Below are 27,604 nucleotides of genomic sequence, written 5' to 3' on the forward strand. Positions count from 1 at the left end.
TGTCTCATCACACAGTGACAAACAGTACACCGTGTGTCTCATCACACAGTGACAAACAGTACACCGTGTGTCTCATCACACGGTGACAAACAGTACACCGTGTGTCTCATCACACAGTGACAAACAGTACACCGTGTGTCTCATCACACAGTGACAAACAGTACACCGTGTGTCTCATCACACAGTGACAAACAGTACACCGTGTGTCTCATCACACAGTGACAAACAGTACACCGTGTGTCTCATCACACAGTGACAAACAGTACACCGTGTGTCTCATCACACAGTGACAAACAGTACACCGTGTGTCTCATCACACAGTGACAAACAGTACACCGTGTGTCTCATCACACAGTGACAAACAGTACACCGTGTGTCTCATCACACAGTGACAAACAGTACACCGTGTGTCCTATCTAAAACTTTCTCGCTTTGAGTTCATAGGTCATCGCGACAAATTTCAAGATCAGAGCTCATTTGTGTGAGAAAATGTGAAAGAAATCCCCCAAAAACCAGTTTTTTTGGTTTTTTGGCTTTATGGTTCTCTGGACAAAATTTACACCACCATTTTCGTGATCCTGGTAAAAAGACCTTTAATTTGATATATAGGTCGACCAGGTTTGGATAAGTCCTTCTATGGGAACAGACAGAGTGACAGACAGACAGACAGACAGACAGACAGACAGACAGACAGACAGACAGACAGACAGACAGACAGACAGACAGACAGACAGACAGACAGACACTACAGACAGACACCGAAGCGAATACAATAGTGCGTCCACTATACCTTTTATTATTAGTAATAATAAAGGAAGGACGGACTAAAAAGGTTCAACCTTTTCCCCCTTTGTCTCTTTGTATCTTGTTGAAAGGGTTTCCTAATTAATGTGGGTAAATAAACCTCGAGTGGGAAAATCAGGTTGTGTGCTGGGCCAGAGGAACAAATAAGTGGGAACATGAATAGGAGATGGTGTAATGGTCGGGCCCACAAAGAGAGTTTCCGTAACGGTTCATGAATAGGACAGCTGAGTATGACGTGTTTCACAGTAAGTGGTTCACCACACTCACCCAATAATTTAAGCAAGGTTTTAATTTATAAAAAATTACACCTATTTTGTACCAAATACACGAGACCTTGTTTAGACTGCGGGAGTAAAGGGACTTTTCGGTCTCATTCTGGCAGTATAAACAGGGTATATTCTATTCTATTCTATTCTATTCTATTCAATAAGGGTTAAAGCGCCCAATAAGAAAAAAAAAGAGAGTTTAAATTAAACGTGCCTTAACTCAATTCCAGTTTGTAAGGAACTTCCTTACAAACTTCCCTAGTTAACTTCCTTAATTTTTCACAAAAAAGTCCACTAAAATCACGATTTTTCGCCTCAAATCCGTTCGAGAAGGAAGAATTAAAAAAAAAAAAAAATTGGGTCCAAAATTTGTTTTCGGTCAGCTGAGTTGAAAATCTCATTTTGGTGAAAAATCTTGAAAAATCACCTCTGCGGTTGCTTTAATCGGGTTCGAGAATATTTAGCGGCAATGCGGCACACTGGTAAGTATTACTTTGTTCTTCTTCTTCCTCCTCTTCTTCTTCTGCTTCTTCTTCTTCTTCCTCCTCCTCCTCCTCCTCCTCCTTCCTCTTCTTCTTCTCTTTTTGTATTGAATCCAGCGAATCCAGATTCCCTTTAATTTTTCTTACAAAGAGATATATATATATTTTTTTTTTTTTTTTTTTTTTCCCCTAATTTTTTTCCTTTAAAATCCCCTTTTCCACCATCTGTGAACCAACGAATCTACCTACACTACATTAGATAGAACTTTCGCGCAATTTTTACCATCTCTAATCTCTGCATACGCTTCTCTTCGGAACCTCGTTTTTCCGCTCTCTCTCTCTCTCTCTTTTCTCGTCTCTGCTCTCTCTCGTCCTCTCTCTCTCTCTTCAGGACGATGCATTTTATTCTAACGAATCAATCGCAGAAAAACTGCCTGACATGCGTTTCCTTGTGCTTCCCAAAGTGCCTTTGTATACGAACTGCTTTATTTCAAGTTTTCCGCCTTTAGAATATTCTCTTTATCCACTCTTTTCTTGTCGTCGTCTTCTTCTTCTGTTTCTTCTTTGTTTTATTCTTCTTTTCCTCGCTTTCCGCTCCATTACACCGGCGTTTCAGCAATCCCATCTCTTTATGTTCCCCCTCTCTCGTCTCTTCTTATTAAACACAACCAGCAACTAGTTAGTCCTCTCTCCTCCCTCCTCTTTCACCTCTTTGGCTCTCTCTCTCACTGCTCATCTCATCACCTAATTTTTCTCTCTCTCTCTCTCTCTCTTTCTCTTCTCTCGTCTCCTCTCCTCGGCTGTGAGATTTAAATACCAACACTAAAGCAACTGTCTCACAGTATGAGGTGCATCATTCTGAAAAGTGGTTTTCATCGATCGAATCGAGTTTTCAAGTTTAACTCCGACCAATAAAAAAAGTATTTTCATAGCTAATTCCTTTAGGGATAAGTAGGGAACACGGGCAAAACGTAACAGTTCAGGGCAAAAACGATCACCCGCCCCTTTTTAGGAGCTAGGAAGTGCTGAGCTCTTTTGGATGGACTAGGAACTATTCCTGCAAGTGTCTATCTGTTTTATCTGTGGTTGATTCTTATTATCTTTTGTTTCGAAGGAGTACGGAGGTTTTTTTTCGATTTCACGAGTGCTCTGATGCAAGCATGCCTGAACGCTTTGGGGCAAAATGGTTTTATACCGTCTGGACAGAATGGTACCTTATTACACTATGCGAGAATGTTCCCACAGGTTCGCATTCTGCGCCCCAAAGTGTTTTGTGGGTATAGGCATAGGATCATTTTGCCCCAGCCTCGGCCGCAAACGGTCTGTTTTCGGTACCCTCACAAAAATACTTTTAGTTTTTTTTCAGTTCATACCTACATTTTATATCGTTCTTGTCTGATCTAATTGTATCTGTGTACAGGTGCTGTAGTATGGCTTAGAGAAAAAAGGGGGCACCCCCCCCCCTGAATACGGACCTGTATTTATCCTTATCTCTCTCTCTCTCTCGCTCCTTTTATCTTCGCAAAAACTTTTGGCGAAACGAAATGCTAATTTTCTCTCTCTCTCTCTCGCTCACGTGTGTTGAATATATTAAACAAGAGATAAAAAGAGACAGGAGAGAGAGAGAGAGAGAGAGAGAGAGAGAAATGTCTTGGGTCAGTTAGGCGCCTTAACTGTAAGCATAAACATTTTGTCATTGTGTCCAAAATTTGGGTCACCTTATTTCAAAATGGACGCACATAATTTTAAACAAACCTTTTTTTTTAGTTTGCTGAAGGGAGCTGTCAAGGGTTTATCGTCCCGAAATCGAAGGAAGACAGGATAGAAGAAAGCCTGCCGTTCCGAGAACGAACCTCATCTGTTTAGGATAAATCTCGCCTCGGGCGGGAATCGAACTCGCGTTGTAGCGCTTGCAAGGCATTTGCTCTACCTTCAGAGTATGGCTGGCCGCTGGCCTAGAAAGGTTTGTAGCCAGCCTAGTTGGCTTGGACTGTTTGGAGGGTAGAACACCTGCCTTGTAAGCGATAGGTCGAGGGTTCGATTCTCGCCCGGGGCGGCATGGACAGAACTTCATACTAAACAGACAATTTACAAAAAGAAAGGAGAGGGAGAAAGAGAGAGAAGAGGAGAAAGAGACAGAATGGGAACGAAACGGAACGACTGATGGCTTTCTCCTATCCTAACCTGCCTCGGTGGTGTAGTGGTCAAGACGCTCGCCTGGTAAACAGGAGGGCGTGGGTTCAATCCCAGCCGAGGTATGGAATTTTATCCTCAATATAATTTGAGAATTTGACCACAATAATAGTAGTAGCCTACTGCTGGAGTAAAGGGACTTATCAGTCCTATGCGAGCAGTAAAAATAAGCACTATTATTATCATATAAGTAGCCTACTGCTGGAGTAAAGGGACTTTTCAGTCCTATGCGAGCAGTATAAATAAGTACTATTATTATTATTAACCTCCTTCTCTCTCCGATTTTTGGGACGATCGTTGCAGTGCCCTTAAATGAAACCCTTATTAGAGGGCATCCACCCTCTGGTACACTGCTTGGACCCCCCCCCCCCCCTCATCTCCAGTCTCTTTGTTTCTTGTTGAAAGGGTTTCCTAATTAACGTGGCTAAATAAACCTCGAGTGGGAAAATCAGTGCCCTAAATCACCAAAGTAGGTATGGAAAAGTATTTACAATTCCATATTTCGATATGATTCGTCCAAATTCAAAATCCTGCTTTTCCATTGGCTATTACACTTGTAAGATACTTTTCCATACATTGGTGATTTAGGGCACAGGTTGTGTGCTGGGCTAGAGGAACAACTAAGTGGGAACATGAAAGGGAGATGGTGTAATGGTCGGGCCACAAAGAGAGTTTCCGTAAACGGTTCATGAATAGGACAGCTGAGTATGACGTGTTTCACAGTAAGTGGTTCACCACACTCACCCAATAAGGGTTAAAGCGCCCAATCCCTTAAATGAAACCAGGACCATAATTAGAGGGCATCCACCCTCTGGTACACTGCTTGGACCCCCTCCCCCCCTTGAGAAAATCCTAAATACGGCTCTGAATGAAACCTCTCAAAATAATAATAATAATAAAAAGTCCACGGGTAGTGAACGGGTTACAGTCAAAAGGTCACAGCATTATAATTATCATGGCTCTAAATTTTACAAAAGCAGAAAAAGCTGACCCTCCCTTAATCATCCCTAATGTAATGCACATGTATTGTATGTATTACAGTGGAACCTCGATATAACGAAGAAAAGTCGATTTCTCTTCCCTTTAGAGGCAAAAACCTCAGTATAGCGAAGTAAAAAGAAGAGATACAACGAAGTAATTTGGGGCACGAGCCCGACAAAATTACCTCAGTATCCTTCAGAGGCAAAAACCTCAGTATAGCGAAGTAAAAAGAAGAGATACAACGAAGTAATTTGGGGCACGAGCCCGACAAAATTACCTCAGTATTCTTCAGAGGCAAAAACCTCAGTATAGCGAAGTAAAAAAAAGAGATACAACGAAGTAATTTGGGGCACGAGCCCGACAAAATTACCTCAGTATAACGAAATTGATTGAATTTTAACCTCAATATAGCGAAGTGATCTTAAAAGCGAGTAGAATTACCTCAGTATAACGAAATTGATTGAATTTTAACCTCAATATAGCGAAGTAATCTTAAAAGCGAGTAGAATTATCTCAGTATAACGAAGTTACTCTAGTTTTGACCTCAATATAGCGAAGTGATCTTAAAAGCGAGTAGAATATTACCTCAGTATAACGAAGTTACTCTAGTTTTGACCTCAATATAGCGAAGTGATCTTAAAATCGAGTAGAATTTTACCTCAGTTCAACGAAATTACTCTGATTCGGACCTCATTGTAGCGAAGTAAATCGATATAACGACATAGTTTCGATTTTAAATAATAATAATAGTGCTTATTTATACTGCTCGAATAGGACTGTAAAGTCCCTTTACTCCAGCAGTAGGCTAATACTATTATTGTGGTCAAATTCAAATTATATTGAGGATAAAATTCCATACCTCGGCTGGGATTGAACCCACGCCCTCCTGTTTACCAAGCGAGCGCCTTGACCACTACACCACCGATTTTAACCTCGATATAACGAAAAATGGATATTACAAAAACCTTGGACTTCGTTATATCGAGGTTCCACTGTACTATTATTCTTGCCAGCCTTGTTAGCTTGGAGCTTAGCTCATCTGCCTTGTAGCCAGGTCGTGGGTTTGATTTCCGCCCGGGGATAATGTTCGTTTTCCGACTTCTCGGAACGGCTGGCTTTCTCCTATCCTGGCTTTCGGAACGATAAGACCTTAGCAGTTACAGTTCTTTCTGCCAAACCTTTTGAAAAGGGGTTCAAGTCCCGCAGTATACCATTAGATCGGGGTTTGAGCATTTTTCAAAACGCACAATCCGCGGTCTGGCAATTCGTGTTTTCCACTCTGCGGAGTGAGCAGTTTTGCCTTCTTTCTCTTGGTGCTCAATGGCGGATTTCGGCAATTTAGTTTTTGCATAAATCCAGTCCGCGGGTTGAGCTATTGCTATTTAGAGTTGCTCAATTGCCGAATTTCGGGGAATGAGCATTTTGCATTTTTTTTACTCTGCGGAGTGAGCTATTTTTTCGCTCATTGAGCGAATTCGGGTATGGAGCCTAACATGTATACAAAATTATATGAATAAAGAGGTGTTCTAAACTGTTGATATAATGGAACAACTTGTTCTAAGCTGACAGTCTAAATAAAGCACTACTTGTTACAGGGGGGGGGGATGCTCCAAAATTTTCGGAGTCCGCCCCACAATAAACTAACAAAACAAGCCCGAGAGGATGGGGCCGGGCCCCGGGGTACAGATTTCGGCAATTTAGTTTTTGCATAAATCCAGTCCGCGGGTTGAGCTATTGCTATTTAGAGTTGCTCAATTGCCGAATTTCGGGGAAGGATTTCGGCAATTTAGTTTTTGCATAAATTCAGTCCGCGGGTTGAGCTATTTAGAGTTGCTCAATTGCCGAATTTCGGGGAATGAGCATTTTGCATTTTTAATTTCTATTACTACAGTATAGCGGAGCTATACTAGTAATGAAAGTATTGCAATCGGTCCAAATTTTCAAAATCGGGAAATGGTTGGAAATATCCGTGTTTTGACCCTGATTCAAAAAAGTGGTTTTTAGCCCATGGTCTGTACGTTACGTACGTACGTACTACAGGTTTAAATGGGAAAAAGTAGAACAAAAAAGTAGTTTTTGTCCCATGGTCTGTACGTATGTATGTACCACAGGTTTAAATGGGAAAAGGTTGTATACAAAATATCTCAAGACCGGTTTGTCTCATGGTCTGTACGTATGTATGTATGTATGTATGTATGTATGTATGTATGTATGTATGTATGTATGTATGTATGTATGTATGTATGTATGTATGTATGAAAGTTCAATTATTGGACACTTTTTAATGATCCCTCATTACACGGGGAGTATTTTAAGATAGGAAATTCTTGGTCGAAAATTGGCCGCCGTAGGCGGTCGATTTTGGACTTAGAAAAATTTTCAAAAAAAAGTTCAATTTTTGGACAACTTTTTAATCCCGGGTTACCCACGAAATTCCGCTTTTTAGTCCGTCCTTCCTTTATTATTACAATTGTAATAAAAAAAGGTATAAGGGACGGACTATTGTATTCGCTTCGGTGTCAGTCTGTCCGTCAGTCTGTCTGTCTGTCCCCATAGAAGGACTTATCCAAACCTGGTCGACCTATATATCAAATTAAAGGTCTTTTTACCAGGAACACGAAAATGGTGGTGCAAATTTTGTCCAGAGAACCGTAAAGCCAAAAAACCAAAAAAAAACTGGTTTTTGGGGGATTTTTCTCACATTTTCTCACACAAATGAGCTCTGATCTTGAAATTTGTCGCGACGACCTATGAACTCAAAGCGAGATAGTTTTAGATAAGACTTCAGTCGTTATTTTAGGACCGGTTTTAGCGTCACGTATGTTAAGCTACGCCGAGCAAGGCCAATAAATGGATGGGTGACTTAAACCTTATATTGGGACTAAAAGGAGAACGGTCTCTAGTCTTGATTTTAAATCATTACATGAAAGTAAAATCGAAAAATCAAATCAAGAATAATAATGAACTGATTATTAAACAAATTAGGTAGGTACCTACATAGGTACTGATCGAATAAACTACGGGCTAAATAATTCCCGGAGGGACGGGCCCAGCTTGTGATTTTAAATCATTACATGAAAGTAAAATCGAAAAATCAAATCAAGAATAATAATAAACTGATTATTAAACAAATTAGGTAGGTACATAGGTACTGATCGCATAAACTACGGGCTAAATAATTCCCGGAGGGACGGGCCCAGCTTGTTTGACGTTCGGCCACCGACTATAGTAAGTTATTCAATTCAGTTCAAATTGATTCTCTCCTCCGCAGATTACCCTCACTTCTCCTCGTGCATAACACCTCTGCAGTGATACCGCCTCGCCCAATGATGTGATCCCCCCCACCAAAGTGACTTTAAATGGTCAACGTCTCGCACGATGAATTATGGCCTGGGCTCAAGCACCAAAGATGACTGGGTGTGCCCGAACGACCGCCAACTTCGCTTACGTGCCAAGTAAGTTCAATCAATCTCAAAGCAGAGCTAAATCTAAAAAATCTAAATCTATGATTTATTTGTGATGAAGCTGAGAGCTTCTTCACAATTTTTATGGATATCACGTACAGCATTACTAAGGGCCTCCTTTGCAACTGATTTCCATACTTCAATCCAGGTGCTAATCAGGAGCTAATCAGGTGCTAATCAGGAGCTAAATCAGGAGCTAATCTGTTATAGGTGTCAGTCATCAAAGATATTTTTTTTCCCAATTTATTGTACCTACCTATGATATAAATAAAAATAAATGAAGTACCTATTTATGAAAAAAAAAAAATCTAAAAAAGCGTGCCAAGTAAGTTCAACCAATCTCAAAGCAGAGCTAAATCTAAAAAATTTAAATCTATGATTTAGTTGTGGTGAAGCTGAGAGCTTCTTCACAATTTTTATGGATATCACGTACAGCATTACTAAGGGCCTCCTTTGCAACTGATTTCCATACTTCAATAATCTTTCTACACTGGTAATGCCGCCACTGGTCGCTACTCGATTAAAGTAACTACAGTAAAGCCTCGATTATTTCAACTCCAAAATCCATTGTTTTTTTTTTATCTTTCAAAGGAAATCCTATCTTATCAGAGGAAAAGATCATGGAAAGTGATCATTTCAACCTCGATCATTTCAACTACCCCCGGTCCCAATTAGTTGAAATAAATAAAAATAATCGAGATTCTACTGTACTCAATTGTGCTCACTGGGCTGAGTTTACCCCGAACTCCAAGCACAGAGCCGAAAAAACTTCGAACCTGGGACCTCCGGCGTGCAAGCCTAGTGTGATACCCACTTCTACCCCCGGTCCCAATTAGTTGAAATAAATAAAAATAATCGAGATTCTACTGTACTCAATTGTGCTCACTAGGCTGAGTTTACCCCGAACTCCAAGCACAGAGCCGAAAAAACTTCGAACCTGGGACCTCCGGCGTGCAAGCCTAGTGTGATACCCACTATCTACCTCGTACCTCTATGTAAGAGAATTATCTACCTCGTACCTCTATGTAAGAGAATTATCTACCTCATACCTCTATGTAAGAGAATTATTTACCTCGTACCTCTATGTAAGAGAATTATCTACATCGTTCCCCTATGTAAGAGAATTATCTACCTCGGACCTCTGTGTAAGAGAATTATCTACCTCGTACCTCTATGTAAGAGAATTATCTACCTCGTACCTCTATGTAAGAGAATTATCTACCTCATACCTCTATGTAAGAGAATTATTTACCTCGTACCTCTGTGTAAAAAAATTATCTACCTCGTACCTCTATGTAAGAGAATTATTTACCTCGTACCTCTATGTAAGAGAATTATCTACATCGTTCCTCTATGTAAGAGAATTATCTACCTCAGACCTCTATGTAAGAGAATTATCTACCTCGTACCTCTATATAAGAGAATTATCTACCTCGTACCTCTATGTAAGAGAATTATCTACCTCGGACCTCTGTGTAAGAGAATTATCTACCTCGTACCTCTATGTAAGAGAATTATTTACATCGTTCCCCTATGTAAGAGAATTATCTACCTCGGACCTCTGTGTAAGAGAATTATCTACCTCGTACCTCTATGTAAGAGAATTATCTACCTCGTACCTCTATGTAAGAGAATTATCTACCTCGTACCTCTATGTAAGAGAATTATCTACCTCGTACCTCTATGTAAGAGAATTATCTACCTTACCTCGTACCTCTATATAAGAGAATCCGCTTACCTCGGACCTACATATAAGAGAATTTTTCCAAATGTAACATTGTAAGAGAAACTGGATTTAAGAGAAAAAAAGGTCGGTCCTCTGGATTCTCTCATATCCTACCTCGTACCTCTATATAAGAGAATCCGCTTACCTCGGACCTCTATATAAGAGAATTTTTCCAAATGTAACATTGTAAGAGAAACTGGATTTAAGAGAAAAAAAGGTCGGTCCTCTGGATTCTCTCATATCCAGGTTCGACTGTAATAATAATAATAATAAAACAGATTCGGAGCAATTTGAGTGGGTCATACATTGGTGGACACCCTGTATGTTGACATTTAAGAATAAAATGTATAATAATCTATATAAATAAAATTGTAGATTTGTCTGTACATTGCTTAGAATCGTGAAATTTTTAGTTATTCTTACTCCTTATGCATTTATGTAAGAGAATTATTTACCTCGTACCTCTATGTAAGAGAATTATCTACCTCGTACCTCTATGTAAGAGAATTATCTACATCGTACCTCTATGTAAGAGAATTATCTACCTTACCTCGTACCTCTATATAAGAGAATCCGCTTACCTCGTACCTCTATATAAGAGAATTTTTCCAAATGTAACATTGTAAGAGAAACTGGATTTAAGAGAAAAAAAGGTCGGTCCTCTGGATTCTCTCCCGTCCTTCCTTTATTATTACGATAGTAATAAAAAGGTATAGTGGACGGGCACTATTGTATATCTCAACTCGAACACGATGATTGAATACCACACGTAGCATAGGTACGTTAGGTATGGTTGGCCGGGCCATGTCAACTTTTACATCCTACTACAGCCTGTTACTTCCTATCCCAGCCTGTTACTTCTTATCCCAGCCTGTTACATCCTATTACAACCTGTTACATCCTACTACAGCCTCTGTTACTTCCTATCATAGCCTGGTACTTAATGTTAATAGGCTGTAATAGGATATAACAGGCTGTAGTCTGGCTAGGGGACATTAAACAGAGAGAAGACTAGCGTCTGGCTGTGGGACTATAAACAGGGAGGAGAACAGCTAACCCTAACCAGATCCTATCACAGCCTGGTACTTAATGTTAATAGGCTGTAATAGGATATAACAGGCTGTGATAGGAAGCTTAGTTTACTGAACAAATAAGTGGTTGGCCGGGCCATGTCAACTTTTACATCCTACTACAGCCTGTTACTTCCTATCCCAGCCTGTTACTTCTTATCCCAACCTGTTACATCCTACTACAGCCTCTGTTACTTCCTATCACAGCCTGGTACTTAATGTTAATAGGCTGTAATAGGATATAACAGGCTGTGATAGGAAGCTTAGTTTACTGAACAAATAAGAAGACCAAGCACAAGTCCTCACGATGGTTGACTGCGGTTCAGGACGAGCCAGCCAAATTAACATGGCTAGAGCTAGAGACCATCACCCCGGTGTATAGCAGATACAAAAAGACATCTTTTCTTTATTCTGCTATCGCCATTCGGCGAAAGCTAAAGCCGCTACAACAACAACAACAACAACAACAACATAACAGGCTGTGATAGGAAGCTTAGTTTACTGAACAAATAAGGACGGAAAGTATAGGTAACCAATAGAATAATAATTGAATTTGAACGAGAAGATGGGTAATTTGATTAAAATGTGAGTAACCGCCTCTTCCTTCCTGTGAATGTGTGTGTGTAACCTGACCCATAAAATACACGAGACCTTGTTTAGACTGCTGGGGTAAAGGGACTTTTTAGTCTCTTTCGAGCAGGATAAACAAGGTATTCTATTATGTGTGTGTGTAACCTAACCCATAAAATACACGAGACCTTGTTTAGACTGCTGGGGTAAAGGGACTTTTTAGTCTCTTTCGAGCAGGATAAACAAGGTATTCTACACATTTGTGTTTTTGTGGGGTAGAATATACCTACCTTGTTTATCCTGCTCGAATGAGACTAAAAAGTCCCTTTACCCCAGTTCTATTCTATTCCTTCACTCCATCACTGGCTATTTCCAAGCGCCGCACCGCCGCTAGCTTTTCGATAAAGTGGCGGTCTTCCTTGCTAAGACTGAACAGTACAGAACAGGCACACCAAAGTAAAACCACTTTGTTTTCCCAAGAACTTGAAAGAGTTAGGCATGGAGGAAAATTTCATTAGAACAACTCCGCCAGGGTAATCATACTAATAATATTACCTATGACGTTGAATACCTATGTACCTCTATATTCTTTATACATCTCAAAGAAAATATCTGTACACCTTTACCCATACTGTGGGTTGTGGGCAGGCCCGTAGAAATAAACCTAAAGAAAATATAAAGCCTATAAAATCAATGCATAAAAGAATACTCAAAGCAACATTATATCCTTTTACAACAAAAGAAAAACGAGAGGAAAAAATGAAATTCTATAGAATACTGAATTTCCAAAACTTGCATAAATTTGTAATGATTAGTAAACACTATTATGAAGACATACATAGAATAATATATGAAAATCCATACAATACAAGAAATACACAATACATAACACCTAATACAAGAAATAACTATGGCAAAACTACAATAAAATATCAAGTACCGAACTTGATAAATTCATTACCAAATGAACTGAGAAATATAGACAGTAAAAACAAAATGAAATTGGAGATACAGAAACACCTTTTAGAAACGAACAATGAAATTTGACATAATCAAGAAGTAGAGGAAGTAGAAGAAAATGAACAAATCATGATATGATATAAGAAACTAAAATGTTCCTGAAAAGTACAAACATCATGTACTTATATAGGAACACGATGAAATTTGTGAGAAGAAACTGAATAAACCCCTCTTTTGGGGCATTTTATTCAACCTTCAACCGTTGACCGAAGCTTGGTTTAGTCAAGGTCACTACCTCCCCTCACATGGAAGTGTGTTTATGATGTGAGGGGCGTTAATCATTTTTTAGGTTTACGTTTCCCCTCTTGCCATATTAAGCCGAGCTCTGGACTTCGGTTAACCATAGAGTCGCCATTTTTTTCTCGGTTATTGGGAACGGCTGATTTTTTTTAATCAGCTGATAATCGCCACTACGAGATTTTTACCCCCACTCTCTAATTTTTGGTTCTCGGTTAAGTTTAAATTTGTAATGATTAGTAAACACTATTATGAGGACATACATAGAATAATATATGAAAATCCATACAATACAAGAAATACACAATACATAACACCTAATACAAGAAATAACTATGGCAAAACTACAATAAAATATCAAGTACCGAACTTGATAAATACATTACCAAATGAACTGAGAAATATAGATAATAAAAACAAAATGAAATTGGAGATACAAAAACACCTTTTAGAAACGAACAATGAAATTTGACATAATCAAGAAGTAGAGGAAGAAGAAGAAAATGAACAAATCATGATATGATAACCTCCCCTCACATGGAAGTGTGTTTATGATGTGAAGGGCGTTAGTCATTTTTTAGGTTTACGTTTCCCCACTTGCCATATTAAACCGAGCTCTGGACTTCGGTTAACCATAGAGTCGCCATTTTTTTCTCGGTTAATGGGAACGGCTGATTTTTTTTAATCAGCTGATAATCGCCACTACGAGATTTTTACCCCCACTCTCTAATTTTTGGTTCTCGGTTAAGTGTTAAATAAAACACGACATTTTTCAATATTTTATGCACCACAAAATTCAAGCTGTACCGAATTTTTCATTCCAACGCGACGCGGGTATGATGCGACCCCGACATGAACTGGATGCGTGTTTTTATTACACTTCCCCTCCTGGCGTATCTCTTCGAGTGAACGCGACGTACTAAATTCCGGAAGCGACTCTCGAGTAGCATCAAGTTCAAAATTGTTTTACAATTTGTCCGCTAGATGTCATGTTTGTTTAGTTTCCACAATTTTTTACCCCCACTCCTGACGCTGCGCTGAGTGAACTAAAAAAATCTGCCTATGAAAGGCCTGTTTTTCTTTCCTACGCGGCATCAACGGAATTTTTCATTCCAACGCGACGCGGGTATGATGCGAACCCGACGTGAACTGGATGTGTGTTTTTCATTACACTTCCCCTCCTGGCGTATCTCTTCGAGTGAACGCGACGTACTAAATTCCGGAAGCGACTCTGGAGTAGCATCAAGTTCAAAATTGTTTTACAATTTGTCCGCTAGATGTCATGTTTGTTTAGTTTCAAAAAAATTTTACCCCCACTCCTGACGCTGCGCTGAGTGAACTAAAAAAATCTGCCTATGGAAGGCCTGTTTTTCTTTCCTACGCGGCATCAACGTGACGCGGGGTTCACTCTGCGTCAGGAGTGGGGGTAAAAAGTGTGGAACAAACATGACATCTAGCGGAGAAATTACAAAACAATTTTGTTCTTTGTACTAACTTTTCTCCTCTTTCAGAACTTTAATTTGTAATTCGCTTAATGTTTTTCTTACTTTTTTTCTTTTATAATTATGTAACTTACAAAATTATAATATCAATATATTGATATTATAATTTTGTAAGTTACATAATTATAAAAGAAAAAAAGTAAGAAAAACATTAAGCGAATTACAAATTAAAGTTCTGAAAGAGGAGAAAAGTTATATATTGATATTATATATTGATATTATAATTTTGTAAGTTACATAATTATAAAAGAAAAAAGTATTAAACTGTTGGTATAATGGAACAACTTGTTCTAAGCTGACAGTCTAAATAAAGCACTACTTATACTTGATGTTACTCGAGGGTGGCTGCAGGAATTTAAACGCCGAATTAACGCGAAAAAATACGCCAGGAGGGGAAGTACAATGCAAGACACGCGTTTATTTCGCATTGGGTTTGCGTCATCCTAGCCTCGGAGTGGGCTTTTAAGGTACTCTGAAAAACTACACACGCCACTACCTTGTACCCGGGGAAATTCCCCCCGCCATATTATCATGTAACTTACAAAATTATAATATCAATATATTGATAGAAGTAGAATGCAAAACACGCGTTTATTTCGCATTGGGTTTGCGTCATACTAGCCTCGGAGTGGGCTTTTAAGGTACTCTGAAAAACTACACACGCCACTACCTTGTACCCGGGGAAATTCCCCCCGCCATATTATCCTGATTCCCCACAGAATAAAAGCTTCATAAAGATCCCTCTGAAAAGGGTGAGATATGAGAACAAGCCGTTTGACAAGGAACAAAGTCTACCGGAACGAAATTAAGCTCCATGTCACCGGGTAACCAATAAGTACCTATACAAGGTGTCCACCAATGTATGACCCACTCAAATTGTTCCGAATGTGTTGGAGTTTTCGAAAAATAATAAGGGTAGGTTATAGAAAAAAAAGAAAGTAAAAATACAGTCGAACCTGGATATAAGAGAAAATTTTCTAAGCCCTTCATTTTTGAGCCAAAAACCTGGATATAGGTTATAGAAAAAAAAAGAAAGTAAAAATACAGTCGAACCTGGATATAAGAGAAAATTTTCTAAGCCCTTCATTTTTGAGCCAAAAATAAAAGAAACAGTTATAGAAAAAAAAAGAAAGTAAAAATACAGTCGAACCTGGATATGAGAGAAAATTTTCTAAGCTCTTCATTTTTGAGCCAAAAACCTCGATATAAGAGAATTTTTTTCTGACCCAAGGTAATCGATTTACCTATATTGTATAAGAGAATTCTCTACCTCGTACCTCTATGTAAGAGAATTATCTACCTCGTACCTCTATGTAAGAGAATTATCTACCCCGTACCTCTATGTAAGAGAATTATCTACCTCGTACCTCTATGTAAGAGAATTATCTACCCCGGACCTCTATGTAAGAGAATTATCTACGGGGGGTGGAGTACCTATATACATAGAATATCCCTTGTTTATCCCGCTCGAATGAGACTAAAATGGTTCCTTTACCCCAGCAGTCTAAACAAGGTCTCGTGTATTTTATGGGTTTAATAATAATAACATAAGTAATACATAAAATGTAAAACAGCATACTTAATACCTGTTAACCCAAGGTCTTCTAGAAGATCTTGGGTAATTAGACAAAAAGGAAAAAATGTGGTCTTCTTCTTTTTAGTCCGTCCTTCCTTTATTATTACGATAGTAATAAAAAGGTATAGTGGACGGGCTATTGCATTCGCTTCGGTGTCTGTCAGTCTGTCTATCTGTCTGTCCCCAAAGATTCCATAGAAGGACTTATCCAAACCTAGTCGACCTATATATCAAATTAAAGGTCTTTTTACCAGGAACACGAAAATTTGTCCGGAGAACGGGCTCTAGTCTTCATTTTAAATCATTACATGAAAGTAAAATCGAAAATTCAAATCAAGAATAATAATAAACTGAATATTATATCTGTCTGTCCCCATAGAAGGACTTATCCAAACCTAGTCGACCCATATATCAAATTAAAGGTCTTTTTACCAGGAACACGAAAATTTGTCCGGAGAATTTTGTCCAGAGAGCCAAAAAACCAAAAAAAAAAAACTGGTTTTTTGGGGGATTTTTTTCACATTTTCTCACACAAATGAGCTCTGATCTCGAAATTTGTCGCGACGACCTATAAACTTTTGTCCAGAGAGCCAAAAATCCAAAAAAATTTTTTTTTATTTTTGGCTCTCTGGAGAACGGGCTCTAGTCTTCATTTTAAATCATTACATGAAAGTAAAATCGAAAATTCAAATCAAGAATAATAATAAACTGAATATTAAACAAATTAGGTAGGTACATAGGTATTGATTTTCTCTAATCACGTCATCACGATCGAATAAACTACGGGCTAAAAAATTCCCGGAGGGACGGACCCAGCTTGCTACTTTTCTTCTTCTTAAGAAGAAGAAGAAGAAGAAGAAGAAGAAGAAGAAGAAGAAGAAGAAGAAAATTGTGATTGTAATTTATATATTTAAAGTGAATATATACTTAATACAGGCAATTGACAAAATTTACCGATTCAAGGCCGAAAAGGAGCCAATTCAAGAAAGTTTGACCGCTTCTGTACTACGGAACCGTCTGGTAAGCTTTATTACTAGCCTGTCTGATGTTTCTCTGTTCGGGTTTGTTCACAGACTTCAAACAGGCTGGTCGGTCAAAGCCGGACAACTTCGGAGATGGAAGAAGCCCGAACCCCTGGACCCGACTGAGCAAGAGAAAATCGAGGAGGTTATCAAGAGAGCGGAGGCTTTGGATTATATAGAACAGGAACGCGTTGGGTGAGTTATACAGTCAAACCTGGATATAAGAGAAAAAAAAAAAAAATCTGGTGTGAACATCACACGACTTTCCTCATCCTATTGAATGATGCTTTTATTTTGGGTGTTCTTGTTCTTATAGCCAAACTTTTACAATATCTCTAACCGTTTAGTCGGTATACTTGGTCTTTTTTTTCACATTTGTGTTTTTGTGGGGTAGAATATACCTACCTTGTTTATCCTGCTCGAAAGAGACTAAAAAGTCCCTTTACCCCAGCTATATTCTCTATACATCTCAAAGAAAATATCTGTACACCTTTACCCATACTGTGGGTTGTGGGCAGGCCCGTAGAAATAAACCTAATCCCCTCTTTTGGGGCATTTTATTCAACCTTCAACCGTTGACCGAAGCTTGGTTTAGTCAAGGTCACTACCTACCCTCACATCCTCTTTTGGGGCATTTTATTCAACCTTCAACCGTTGACCGAAGCTTGGTTTAGTCAAGGTCACTACCTCCCCTCACATGGAAGTGTGTTTATGATGTGAAGGGCGTTAGTCATTTTTTAGGTTTACGTTTCCCCACTTGCCATATTAAACCGAGCTCTGGACTTCGGTTAACCATAGAGTCGCCATTTTTTTCTCGGTTAATGGGAACGGCTGATTTTTTTTAATCAGCTGATAATCGCCACTACGAGATTTTTACCCCCACTCTCTAATTTTTGGTTCTCGGTTAAGTGTTAAATAAAACACGACATTTTTCAATATTTTATGCACCACAAAATTCAAGCTGTACCGAATTTTTCATTCCGACGGGACGCGGGTATGATGCGACCCCGCGCGACGTGAACTGGATGCGTGTTTTTATTACACTTCCCCTCCTGGCGTATCTCTTCGAGTGAACGCGACGTACTAAATTCCGGAAGCGACTCTCGATGTTTACAACAGACCTTGCTTAATAATTAATATATAATTATTATAAAAAAAAGCCGTCCTAAAGCTCTTCTTTTTTCCGCAGGCGTCTGGTGGAGCGAGTGGATAATATGAAGCGCAACGTGACGGGGGGCGCGGCTGCGGCACACGCATGTGCACTGTGCGGCGACAAGTTCTCGCCGATATTTGACCGGCTCGGGCTGTTTGGCGCCAAATGTCTGGTGTGCCACGACTGTCGGGGCGGCGTGTGTCAGAAGTGCGGCATTGAGAGCGTGTCTGCGTCCAAGAAGGAGAACATCTGGCTGTGTAAGATCTGCGCGGAGACGCGCGAGATGTGGAAGAAGTCCAACGCCTGGTTTTTCAAAGGTACAGTAGAATCCCGATTTTATGAACTAATTGGGACCAAGGGTAGTTCTTAAAATCGGGACCAAAGGTAGTTCCTAAAATCGGGACCAAGGGTAGTTCCTAAAATCGGGACCAAGGGTAGTTCTTAAAATCGGGACCAAAGGTAGTTCCTAAAATCGGGACCAAAGGTAGTTCCTAAAATCGGGACCAAAGGTAGTTCCTAAAATCGGGACCAAAGGTAGTTCCTAAAATCGGGGTTCAATATAAAAGTTCATAAAATCGGGACCAAAGGTAGTTCCTAAAATCGGGACCAAAGGTAGTTCCTAAAATCGGGACCAAAGGTAGTTCCTAAAATCGGGGTTCAATATAAAAGTTCATAAAATCGGGTTTACATAAGAAAACAGAGAAAACATGGCAAATTTTCGACAGTAAATGCTTATTTATTAATTTTTTGTCCTTCTAGTGACATTTTCTGTAACTAAAAGGACAAAATCTTATATTATAAAATCAAGATCCATTCACATTTCACACACTGATCGCTCTATCTCCTGAACCACAACACCTAGCTTAATATTTCGCTGTTTGCGATTTGCGTGGTGTTCGCGAAATCCGCGAATGCTACATGTTTTCCAAAGGTAAGTAAGTGTATGATATATCAAATATCAAATCATACTATTTTTACTTTCCTTATCATATAGGGAAGAAAGTAATGTAATCGAGTCAAATTTTTGATGGTCAGTTTTTAGTGCCAAAACACGTTTTGAGATCCCTAGAGCCTAAATACAAAGTTTCAGCCATTGGTCCGTGTGTGTGTCTGTCCTTCTGTCTGTCTGTCTGTCTGTAAACAAAATATCTCGAGAACGGTAAGAGCTAGAGACTTGAAATTTGGCATGCAGCTGTCAAATTTGACAAGGATACGACAACGCTTGGCGGCATTTCGGCCGCTTTTTGGCGGTTTTCAGTGTAATTCAATAATATTTCAGGAACGGCACACGGACCAATGGCTGAAACTTTGGATTTAGGCTATATATATACTAGTAAATCTGTTCTAGAACAGGTAACATCGTAACTTCAACTGTTTTCTTGATTTAGGTTCCTCTTCTCCATCTCTCACGATCTTGTGCTTCGTCCTTTATTTCTTCAAATGTCCTTCCTTTCAATATGTCCGTCAGCATTCCGAATTTCTTTCTTCCTCTCGATCTCGTTCCTTCAATTCTTCCTTCCATGATTCTTCTCTGTATACAGTCTCTTCTTAAAATATGCCCCAGCCAGCTTCTTTTTCTCTTCTAGTAGGCTAGTAGGCTACTACTATTATTGTGGTCAAATTCTCAAATTATATTGAGGATAAAATTCCATACCTCGGCTGGGATTGAACCCACGCCCTCCTGTTTACCAGGCGAGCGCCTTGACCACTACACCACCGAGGTAGGTAAATGAAAAGCTGGGATTTTCGAGTTCATATAATCGAGGTTCATAAAATCGGAATTCTACTACTTCTACTGTAAATATGATACAGCGAACAGACCACATGCGTCTAATGTAGGTAACAGTTGTTTCATTGCCACGAAACAGAAACGGAACAGTAATGAAACACTCATCTTAAAAATAAAAGAGAGAGAAAAAGAGTGGAAGAGGAAAAGGAGGAGAGATTAGGGAAAGAAGAAGGTGAAAAAGAAGGGAGATGTGATAGAAAAGAAGAAAAATAGTGGGGAGGTAAAAAAAGAAGGAGAAAAAGAGGAGATGAGATAGAGAAATAAAGCAAGTAAAAATGGAAAAATAAGGGGCAATAAAGAAAAGAATAAGAAAAGGAGGGGAGGCGAAAGGAAGAAGAAGAAAAGGAGGGGAGACGAAAGGAAAGGAGGAAGAAGAAGAAGAAGAGGGGAGGCGAAAGGAAAGGAAGAAGAAGAAAAGGAGGGGAGGCGAAAGGAAAGGAAGAAGAAGAAAAGGAGGGGGGGCGAAAGGAAAGGAAGAAGAAGAAAAGGAGGGGGGGCGAAAGGAAAGGAAGAAGAAGAAAAGGAGGGGGGGCGAAAGGAAAGGAAGAAGAAGAAAAGGAGGGGGGGCGAAAGGAAAGGAAGAAGAAGAAAAGGAGGGGGGGCGAAAGGAAAGGAAGAAGAAGAAAAGGAGGGGGGGCGAAAGGAAAGGAAGAAGAAGAAAAGGAGGGGGGGCGAAAGGAAAGGAAGAAGAAGAAAAGGAGGGGGGGCGAAAGGAAAGGAAGAAGAAGAAAAGGAGGGGGGGCGAAAGGAAAGGAAGAAGAAGAAAAGGAGGGGGGGCGAAAGGAAAGGAAGAAGAAGAAAAGGAGGGGGGGCGAAAGGAAAAGGAAGAAGAAAAAAGGAGGGGAGGCGAAAGGAAGAAGAAGAAAAGGAGGGGAGACGAAAGGAAAGGACGAAGAAGAAGAAGAAGAAGAGGGGAGGCGAAAGGAGAGGAAGAAGAAGAAGAAGAGGGGAGGCGAAAGGAAAGGAAGAAGAAGAAAAGGAGGGGAGGCGAAAGGAAAGGAAGAAGAAGAAAAGGAGGGGAGGCAAAAGGAAAGGAAGAAGAAGAAAAGGAGGGGAGGCAAAAGGAAAAGAAGAAGAAGAAAAGGAGGGGAGGCGAAAGGAAAGGAAGAAGAAGAAAAGGAGGGGAGGCGAAAGGAAAGGAAGAAGAAGAAAAGGAGGGGAGGCGAAAGGAAAGGAAGAAGAAGAAAAGGAGGGGAGGCGAAAGGAAAGGAAGAAGAAGAAAAGGAGGGGAGGCGAAAGGAAAGGAAGAAGAAGAAAAGGAGGGGAGGCGAAAGGAAAGGAAGAAGAAGAAAAGGAGGGGAGGCGAAAGGAAAGGAAGAAGAAGAAAAGGAGGGGAGGCGAAAGGAAAGGAAGAAGAAGAAAAGGAGGGGAGGCGAAAGGAAAGGAAGAAGAAGAAAAGGAGGGGAGGCGAAAGGAAAGGAAGAAGAAGAAAAGGAGGGGAGGCGAAAGGAAAGGAAGAAGAAGAAAAGGAGGGGAGGCGAAAGGAAAGGAAGAAGAAGAAAAGGAGGGGAGGCGAAAGGAAAGGAAGAAGAAGAAAAGGAGGGGAGGCGAAAGGAAAGGAAGAAGAAGAAAAGGAGGGGAGGCGAAAGGAAAGGAAGAAGAAGAAAAGGAGGGGAGGCGAAAGGAAAGGAAGAAGAAGAAAAGGAGGGGAGGCGAAAGGAAAGGAAGAAGAAGAAAAGGAGGGGAGGCGAAAGGAAAGGAAGAAGAAGAAAAGGAGGGGAGGCGAAAGGAAAGGAAGAAGAAGAAAAGGAGGGGAGGCGAAAGGAAAGGAAGAAGAAGAAAAGGAGGGGAGGCGAAAGGAAAGGAAGAAGAAGAAAAGGAGGGGAGGCGAAAGGAAAGGAAGAAGAAGAAAAGGAGGGGAGGCGAAAGGAAAGGAAGAAGAAGAAAAGGAGGGGAGGCGAAAGGAAAGGAAGAAGAAGAAAAGGAGGGGAGGCGAAAGGAAAGGAAGAAGAAGAAAAGGAGGGGAGGCGAAAGGAAAGGAAGAAGAAGAAAAGGAGGGGAGGCGAAAGGAAAGGAAGAAGAAGAAAAGGAGGGGAGGCGAAAGGAAAGGAAGAAGAAGAAAAGGAGGGGAGGCGAAAGGAAAGGAAGAAGAAGAAAAGGAGGGGAGGCGAAAGGAAAGGAAGAAGAAGAAAAGGAGGGGAGGCGAAAGGAAAGGAAGAAGAAGAAAAGGAGGGGAGGCGAAAGGAAAGGAAGAAGAAGAAAAGGAGGGGAGGCGAAAGGAAAGGAAGAAGAAGAAAAGGAGGGGAGGCGAAAGGAAAGGAAGAAGAAGAAAAGGAGGGGAGGCGAAAGGAAAGGAAGAAGAAGAAAAGGAGGGGAGGCGAAAGGAAAGGAAGAAGAAGAAAAGGAGGGGAGGCTATTCTTGATTTGATTTTACTTTCATGTAATGATTTAAAATCAAGACTAGAGCCCGTTCTATTTTATTAAAAATTCAGTTTATTATTATTCTTGATTTGATTTTTTTATTTTACTTTCATGTAATGATTTAAAATCAAGACTATAGCCCGTTCTCCCTTTGTTCCCAATATAATGTTTAAGTCACCCATCCATTTATTGGCCTTGCTCAGCGTAGCTTAACACAGGTGACGCTAAAACCGGTCTTAAGGTAGGTTTAGACGAAGCGAGTCTACTCGCGCACCAAAACTCGTTTCCTCCTCGCGCACCAAAACTCGTTTGGTAGGTTTAGACGAAGCGAGTCTACTCGCGCACCAAAACTCGTTTCCTCCTCGCGCACCAAAACTCGTTTCCTCCTCGCACATCAAAACTCATCCTCGCGCTACTGTTTACACGAAACGCGTTTCCTCGCTTGGAAGGGTGAGCCAGGCAGTTCGTGTGAGTCCAGAGGTAGGGATAGGCAAGGGAACTCGCCCGGATATATATGACACGGTCACACGAAGCGAGGAATTACTGCGAGTTTCCTTTGATGCGTGATTAAAAACCGACTGGCGATAGTGGCGATGGCTCGCTGCGAGTGCTGCTCGGGGTGAGGAAACTCGGGGGATTTTACCCATCTACACGACGCGAGGGAGCGGAAGCGAGGTAAATGCGCGAGTAGACTCCCTTCGTCTAAACCTACCTTTAAAATAACGACTGAAGTGTTACCTATCTAAAACTTTCTCGCTTTGAGTTTATAGGTCGTCGCGACAAATTTCAAAATCAGAGCTCATTTGTGTGAGAAAATGTGAAAAAAAAAAAAAAAAAATCACCGAATAACTATTTTTGGGGTTTTTTTGGCTTTTTGGTTCTCCGGACAAATTTTCGTGTTCCTGGTAAAAAGACCTTTAATCTATATATATATGTATACAATGTCGCCAAAGACGAAATATGCAGTGAAATGAGACCCTTAGTCGTGAGCCATAGGGTGTCACACATAGCCGTGAGCCATAGGGCGTCATGAAACAACCTGTCAACCTGCAATGCGGCCCAACCAAAAATCAAACAAAAGAAACGGCGGATGTCAATGTTTACCTTTGTGAATAACCGAAATGTATTCTGAATTCTAATAAAGAGGTAGGTATAAGCGTAAAAGGTATGGTCGTGGACTGTGTACTATTGTCAGTATGAGCAAAGCAGAACAAAATATATGAACGCCTGACAATATTTCGACATATGCAATGTGCTAAAAACCATACATTCAGTTTATATTTTATTTTCACAATATTCGGGTATTTCATTACTCCAAAAAAGTAGGCTTGTACTTGTGGTCAAATTCAAATACAAAATTGGGAACAAACCCACAGTCTCCGGTTTACCATACGAGTGTCTTGACCACTACACCACCGAGGCAGGTAATTCTAATTTTATTCTTATAAAAATAGCTAACACTTGTACTTGTGGTCAAATTCAAATACAAAATTGGGAACAAACTCACAGTCTCCGGTTTACCATACGAGTGTCTTGACCACTACACCACCGAGGCAGGTAATTCTAATTTTATTCTTATAAAAATAGCTAACTGAATAATAAAATTGATCATGTCAAATTATTTTTTACCAATTAAACCATGATGCATGGTCCGTCAGACATGTTATCTACGGCATGCTATAGGGAGTATAGAGACATACTATGACGCCATATAATACGCAGGTAGATTTAGTTTCTATTTTTTATTCTATGCCACACGCAATGCGTAAGGTAATTATTTATTTACACAACACACAGAACACGCACATCTCCAACCACGATAAAAATCAACATTCCATTCCTCTAAATTTAATAAATTTAAAATGCTCGTATACAGGGTGTCCCGCGAACGACTGTACAACGCTTGAGGGTTGATGTAGGACCTAAAGGGCTACCAGAAAAAGCTATCTGGACAGTACACAACACACAGAACACGCACATCTCAACAAACAACCACGAAAAAAATCAACATTCCATTCCTCTAAATTTAATAAATTTAAAATGCTCGTATATATTCTATTCGATTCAAATAATATTTACTTATTTAGTATTTTGATGATGAATGCCTCGGTATTCTCGATAACTTTGTGAATGTCCATATTGATAGAGAAGAGAGTGGGGAAATAACTTTTACACTTCACAGGTACCTCTCTCTACATATTGAGTTGATAAATAACAGATAAAAGGTTTTTTTTTTTAATTTTTAAAGTGAAGAATAGTTATTCTAAGGTATTTCCAAAAACTCCCATCATACACGTAATTCATATGTAGGTAATCTCCCCCCTCCAGGTCTCCCGAAGTACACTATCCCGAAGAAGACACAGCCGGAGAAGTTGGCGTTCAACCGTCGTCCGATCGAGAACCTGAAGCCTCCCACTTGGTCTCTGAAGATTGCCAGCGCCAACAAATCCTCTGAGGACAATAGCTCCTCGGACGAAGAAGACGCGAGGCTGGCCCGCTCCAAACAGGTCGTGTCCGACGCCAGGGCTACCTGCCCTAATAGGGAGGTGGTGACCACTGCTAGGAGCAGCTACCCTTGCAGTGAGGAGGAGGAAGAGGAGGAAGTTGAGACAGACGCGGAAAAGTCGCCCAGTTTGAAGTCGATCGACATTTTCACGGCCATCTCTGAGTTTACGTCGATCGGTGAGTTGAGAGTAAAGGTAGAAACACACTACTGTCACGTCACGTGAATTCATGGGTAGTCGGAAAAATGTACAGTAAAACCTCGATTATTTCAACTAATTGGGACCGGGGGTAGTTGAAATCATCGAGGTTGAAATGATATATTTATGTAAGTACAGATTTTAAGAAATTTTATCAGATGCTACGACTGAAAACTGAAATTGAAACGTATTTCTTTTCTTCTTTTCCAGCGAGAGGTTGAAATGATATATGTAAGTACAGATTTTAAGAAATTTTATCAGATGCTACGACTGAAAACTGAAATTGAAACGTATTTCTTTTCTTCTTTTCCAGCGAGAAGAAGAAAAGGAGGGGAGACGAAAGGAAAGGAGGAAGAAGAAGAAGAAGAGGGGAGGCGAAAGGAAAGGGGAAGAAGAAGAAAAGGAGGGGAGGCGAAAGGAAAGGAAGAAGAAGAAAAGGAGGGGAGGCGAAAGGAAAGGAAGAAGAAGAAAAGGAGGGGAGGCAAAAGGAAAGGAAGAAGAAAAGAAGGAGGGGATTTCCAGCGAATGTCAGTGATACTGAACAACCCATCGTGATCCCCATCAGGAAGATAGCCAGTGGTGGATCTGTCAAGCTTGAGCCACAATCCTTCCCCCGACCTACCAGTCCCGTGGATAGTGAAAAGTTCTCGTCCTCAGCCACTGTACGTAGTTCGCCTCTCATGTCCCGTCATACACTACCCCTTACTGTGAATGAAAACTCCATCAGCCCCGTCAGTCCATTGAGTCCCATATGTAATGGTAACTTCAACACGCAGCAAGAATCATCAGGCACATTGAAGCGAGGGGTGATTACAGAGGAGAAGGAATACTTTGTCACGTCGCAAGCGGATACAAACCTCGGTAGTATAGAGCTGACTGTGACCTATGACTCCACCACATGTTCCCTCCATGTCACCTTACATCGGGCGAAAGGTCTGAGAGCCATGGACATCCACGGTACGTCCGACCCCTTCTGCAAACTCAACCTTGTGCCTCTTACCAAAACATCGCATCGTCTCCGAACGAAAACTTGTTTGAGAACCATCAACCCAGAGTTTCATGAAAAGTTGACGTTCTACAGCGTTTCAGAGACGGACTTGTCCCTGCAGTCCCTTCACATCTTAGTGCTAGATGATGATAAGTATGGACACGACTTCCTAGGAGAAGCAAGGTTCCCACTGAATAGACTGCGCCCCCATATCTCTCGTGACTTGTGCCTTAACCTTTGTAAACATTATCCTGTGCCTCGTGAGGAAGAGGTGTGGGGAGAGGAAGAATGCTGGCAACACGGCAAGATCTTCCTTACGCTATGCTTCTCAACCAAGAAGCGAGCATTGATTGTGAACCTCATCAAGTGTACTAACTTGATTCCCATGGATAGCAACGGATTCTCCGATCCATTCATCAAACTCTACTTGAAACCCGACCTGCACAAGCGAAAATACAAGACAGGCGTCAAGTGGAAAACGTTGAACCCGATCTTCAACGAAGAGTTTGCCATTGAGACGAAGATTACCGAACTGAGTAAACAGACGCTAGTGATTACAGTGTGGGATAAGGACTATGGGAAGAGCAATGACTACTTGGGCTGTCTGGAACTATGCTGCAATAGCAAGGGAGATAGACTACGCCATTGGGTAGACATGATGAAGTATCCAGATCATAAGCATGAGGGCATTCATAACTTGAGCATCAAACCTCTGTCCAGCTAGGATGTCAACATTACCATTATAATGGTCATGCAATGTTTTTCTGCTGTAGGTAGAGGAACATGGGGCAAAATGGCACCTCTAGTGCTTATGAGGTCCTAACTAAAAAAATAAAATTTTGTAACAAAATAAAGCATAATTTTGTACGTACGTTACGTACGTACGTACGTTACGTACGTACGTACGTTACGTACGTACGTACGTTACGTACGTACGTACGTTACGTACGTACGTACGTTACGTACAGACCATGGGCTAAAAATCACTTTTTTGACATCAGGGGATCCCAAAACGGATATTTCCAACCATTTCCCGATTTTGAAAATTTGGACCGATTGCAATACTTTCATTACTAGTATAGCTCCGCTATACTGTAGTAATAGAAAGTAAAAAGAACTAAAAATATTTTTATGAGGGTACCAAAAAAGACCGTTTTGCCCCAAGGCTGGGGCAAAATGGTCCTACGAGTATACCTTATACCCACAAAACACCTGGGGGCAGAATGGACCCTGGGAAACTATTCTCCCATTCTGCCCCAGACGGTATAAAACCATTTTGCCCCAAAGCGTCAGGCATTGCATCAAGCACTCGTGAAATCGAAAAAACCTCCGTACTCTTCGAAAACAAAAGATAAAAGAATCAACCACAGATCAAAACAAAGATAACACTTGCAGGAATAGTTCCTAGTCCATCCAAAAGAGCTCAGCACTTCCTAGCTCCTAAAAAGGGCGGGTGATCGTTTTGCCCCGATGTACCGTTTTGCCCCGTGTTCCCCTAATTGGACTTCATAACTTTTCCGAAGTGCGAAATTATTTCAGGAATAGCCCCCAAGACTTGCTGTCAGTCAGGTTCATGCTGATCTAATCATCTATTTCATTTCCCAGTAAACCTATATCTCATATTGAGAACCATATGATTATTTTTATTTTTGTATTACCTATCCATTGTTCATTAATAATTTTATTGAAATGAGAAGC

General features: G+C 40.5%; 1 protein-coding gene across 1 annotated transcript; it reads left to right on the forward strand.

Moving 5' to 3' along the window:
- Positions 1–7,999: 7,999 nt before the first annotated feature.
- Positions 8,000–26,764, forward strand: LOC103508238 (rabphilin-3A-like). The gene is made up of 5 exons (XM_008472770.3): positions 8,000–8,181; positions 16,965–17,108; positions 18,103–18,383; positions 24,545–24,898; positions 25,441–26,764. The coding sequence occupies exons 1-5, from the start codon at positions 8,105–8,107 to the stop codon at positions 26,628–26,630; spliced, it is 2,046 nt and encodes a 681-aa protein (XP_008470992.1). The 5' UTR covers positions 8,000–8,104; the 3' UTR covers positions 26,631–26,764.
- Positions 26,765–27,604: the final 840 nt, after the last annotated feature.

Source organism: Diaphorina citri, unplaced genomic scaffold (genome assembly GCF_000475195.1).
Source record: "Diaphorina citri unplaced genomic scaffold, Diaci psyllid genome assembly version 1.1 scaffold379, whole genome shotgun sequence".
In the NCBI taxonomy this organism is placed as follows: Eukaryota; Metazoa; Arthropoda; class Insecta; order Hemiptera; family Psyllidae; genus Diaphorina; species Diaphorina citri.